Source organism: Carex rostrata, chromosome 32, assembly GCF_964058835.1.
Source record: "Carex rostrata chromosome 32, lpCarRost1.2, whole genome shotgun sequence".
NCBI lineage: Eukaryota > Viridiplantae > Streptophyta > Magnoliopsida > Poales > Cyperaceae > Carex > Carex rostrata.
Window position 1 is genome coordinate 170,634 of NC_135949.1, and position 3,832 is coordinate 174,465.

Below are 3,832 nucleotides of genomic sequence, written 5' to 3' on the forward strand. Positions count from 1 at the left end.
GACAAACAAAACCTTAATTTTTGGTTTATGTTTGCACCAGCACCTAAGCCAGAGAAAAAGTTGGCCCGTCTAATTTGTGCTTTAATGATTTTAATTGATATATAGAAACAAAATTGATAAAACATATTCTAGATTACTCACGATAATATCTATAGAAACAAAACAAGAGAAATAAGGAAATGAAGAAAAAAAATGATTTCCATTGTGATTCGCTGTATAAAAATGTAAAGTAGAGCCGGTTCAATTGAAAAATGAAGAAATAAGGAAACAGATAATTATATCGGTAAATTTCAGACTTTGTTTAATTTTAATTGTGATGTATCGTGTGGCGGTACATGTGGCGAGTATTTTTTTTAGTTAAATTTAGACTTCTACACATTATTCAGATGCATTTAATCAAAAGAAGACAGATTGTGTGATTGGAGGGCTAAGATTAAATCCGAAATTACATCTTTCAATCGTAGCTGTTGGCGGATCGGACACTCAACGTGCTTAATAATAAAATGGAGATATTAGCTAGGTATGCATCGTATACTTGAATGAATAAATTTTATGGGGATCCTCTGAAAGTTGGACTCAATATTCTTACATGATATCGTATACTTAGAATTGGAACCAATTCTAAGACGTCTTCAAATCCTCCTCGAACTTACCCTATAAATAGAGTTACTTTGGCAACCACTTGGAAAGGAATAAAAATGGCACAAGACAATAAGAAGACTGTTGAAGGCAAGGCTGTGGTTCTTGCTATTGGCACAGCTGTTCCACCGAACTTCATCTATCAATCAGATTATCCTGACTACTACTTTCAGCTTACCAAGAGCGAGCACCTTACTGATCTCAAGGAAAAGTTTACTAGAATATGTAATCACTAGCCTTATTCCTTTGCTTAAATCTTCCAACCCATGCATCAATATTTTTTAAGTACAATAAATTCAACAAAATGCTTAAGAAACTTTTTTGGATCGCAGGTACCTTGTCGAAGATTCAAAAGCGTTACTTTTGTTTAGCAGATGAGAAGATCAAGGAGCAATCCTTAGACAGGCAGACGGCTTTGCTTGCTCCCTGGGTGACGTCACTAGGTATGGATGCTGCCGAGAAGGCCTTGCAAGAGTGGGGCCAACCAAGATCAAGGATTACCCACCTCATTTTCCATACTGCGACTGGCGGTCTTCAATTGCCTGGTCCGGACTACCAATTAGTCAACCTTTTGGGTCTTAAACCCACGGTGAACCGCTATATGCTTTACATCCATGGCTGCTATGCAGGTGGTACTGTGTTTCGCCTAGCGAAAGACCTAGCTGAGAACAACCCCGGTGCTCGCATTCTTCTTATCTGCTCCGAGACCAATCGCAGCTTCTTTGACCTTCCAAATGCCTCCACAGATACCCTCGTTGTCCGGGCTTTGTTTGGTGATGGCGCTGGAGCTGTTATTGTTGGTTCCAACCCGGACATGTCTGTTGAATGCCCTTTATATGAGATTCACTCAACAGGCCAATCCATCATCCCTGGGACAGAGAATGCTGTTGGTGGCCACATGACTGATGCGGGCCTTGTCATGCATTTGTCACCAAGTGTACCGATTCATATCACCAATAACATTAGAAAGTGTCTCTCTAAGGCATTTGAACCTCTGGGGATCTCAGACTGGAATTCTCTGTTTTGGATTGTGCACCCGGGTGGACGGAAGATTCTAGATGGAATAGAGACTCAGCTCAACCTTGAGAAGGAGAAGCTGCTTCCATCCAGGCATGTGTTAGCGGAGTTCGGTAACATGGAGAGTGGTAGTGTGATTTTTGTCATGGATGAGATGAGGACGAGATCAAGGAAAGAAGGAAAGGCCACCACGGGCGAAGGAGCAGAATTTGGGGTGCTCTTAGGGTTTGGTCCAGGTCTTACAATCGAGACAGTTGTTCTCCGTGCTTTAGCAATCCCGAATTAATTGATACCTACCGTGCTCTGTCTGGTTGCATTTCAAGTATAAATAAGTTTCATGCAAGTTCTGAAATGTAATTTATATGATGTTATGTTGTGTTATGTTGTGTTATGTTGTATTTCGGTTTTTATGAAATTCATACTATATATGTTGTGTAATGTTATTTTTAGCTATATTATATATATAAGACGGTGCAGTATGCATGTTATTTCAGCTTTGATATTGTATGGTACGGTATATTATGTTATATTCTTATAAAGTATGAATTATGATTTGCTATGCACATTTTTTACAAGTTCGTCTTGCAGGATTAATATTCAACTATTGCCTTGGGGTTGATCATTTAGTTCACCGATCTTCAACGTTGTCAGCATGTCCAGCAAGTTTAGAATGAGGAGTAAGACAAGGACGGCAATATCTTCACCAAGAAGGCGACCGTGGACGAAAAAACTTCGATCAGACGTAACTATCATTCGAATGTTTAATTTCAGCGGTCAACCTTAATTTAGAAAGTTTGGAAATTGATAGACATACACAGTTGTTCTGGTGTGTATTCTAACAACTCATGTATCAGCTCCCAAAGTCTCCGTACTCCACACCCATCATGAGCATTATAGTAATTAGCAAACTCCACAAAAAACTGACATCTTCTAGGATAACCGTCATCTCATCCAACGGCAAGTGAAGCAACAGTCTCAGGGCACCATTGCTTAAACAGACCCATGCAAGCCCCGGTCACAGTACATATCGAAAATGATAGCTAGCTGGTAAAGACCTAACCACCTCAACTTGGCCGGTCCTGAAGAATTTGGGATCCGGGGAGGGGGGAAAGTTTGGGCCATTTACATATATATTATTTTATGAGACCGGCTAATACACTTCCATAAGTACTTCAACGTCATATGCTTATAAGTCATTTTTGCATTTTTAAATTCCAAACAGTCGATCCGAACCGTTGAACACTATATCCTTATTAAAACGTGTTGGAGATCAAATTTTACATTTGTCGTATCCTAAAATGGTGCTAAACAAATAAATCGGCAATATTGTCACTTGGAAACATGCCAAATTATATGAAGGCTCTCCAAGATGAATGGATAATGGCATGTTAGAATATATGATAATATTCTGCATGATAAACCTAGAATATATGATAATATCTGCTAACATGGCATTCCCTGGTTGGTGCCACAAGGCACAGGGTACCCTTAGCATTTTTTATTCAAACATGTGAAGCCTCAAAGCAGGTCTCCTGAACCTGGGCCCACGTGTCAATGGCTCAGGGTTTATATTCGCTGGAGTCAGGAGATAGATGAAGCCAGCATATGAAAGATTGAGCTTCATCCACCAATGAGTCAGTGTTTAGGCTCATCATGCGCCAAGCGCATCTAATTATATGGCCTTTTAAATGGAACCGCGCTGAAGCGCTGATGGTCCCCTCGGTCCGCATACACCCGGAGCATTATGCACCTTGTCACTGCCTCCTATGCGGGCTCATGATGCGCTAAGCGCAGATAAAAGAAAGAAGAAATAGAAGGGAGAGAAGGATCGAATCAGAGACGCTGACATGTGGGGCCCCAGTTCCGACAGCCTTCTTCTTCCTCTCTCTCACGCCATTGAGCCCGAATCCAAGCTCCAAATTCATCTAAGTTGGACGCAAATTGGATCAATGCTCATGTGAAGCTGATAAAACTCCCTCGATCCCCTCTATTGGGCTCTGCACTCTCTCCAATTTGAATAATACTCTTCCCTCTCAAATTAACCCGGGAAGCAAGCAAGCAAGATTGAAAATTGGTACAGTTGAGATAAGTAAAATTGGGATGCAAGAAGCTCAGGACATGCTCATAACATGGACACGACACGTAATGCAGTGTTAATTTGATAAGACATGGAAAG

General features: G+C 40.7%; 1 protein-coding gene across 1 annotated transcript; it reads left to right on the forward strand.

Moving 5' to 3' along the window:
• The first annotated feature begins 682 nt into the window (after positions 1–682).
• LOC144548024 (chalcone synthase 8-like) lies at positions 683–2,019 on the forward strand. Its single transcript, XM_078296716.1, has 2 exons — positions 683–864; positions 972–2,019. Exons 1-2 carry the CDS (start codon positions 699–701, stop codon positions 1,940–1,942), a joined length of 1,137 nt encoding a protein of 378 aa, XP_078152842.1. The 5' UTR covers positions 683–698; the 3' UTR covers positions 1,943–2,019.
• The last annotated feature ends 1,813 nt before the right edge of the window (positions 2,020–3,832 follow it).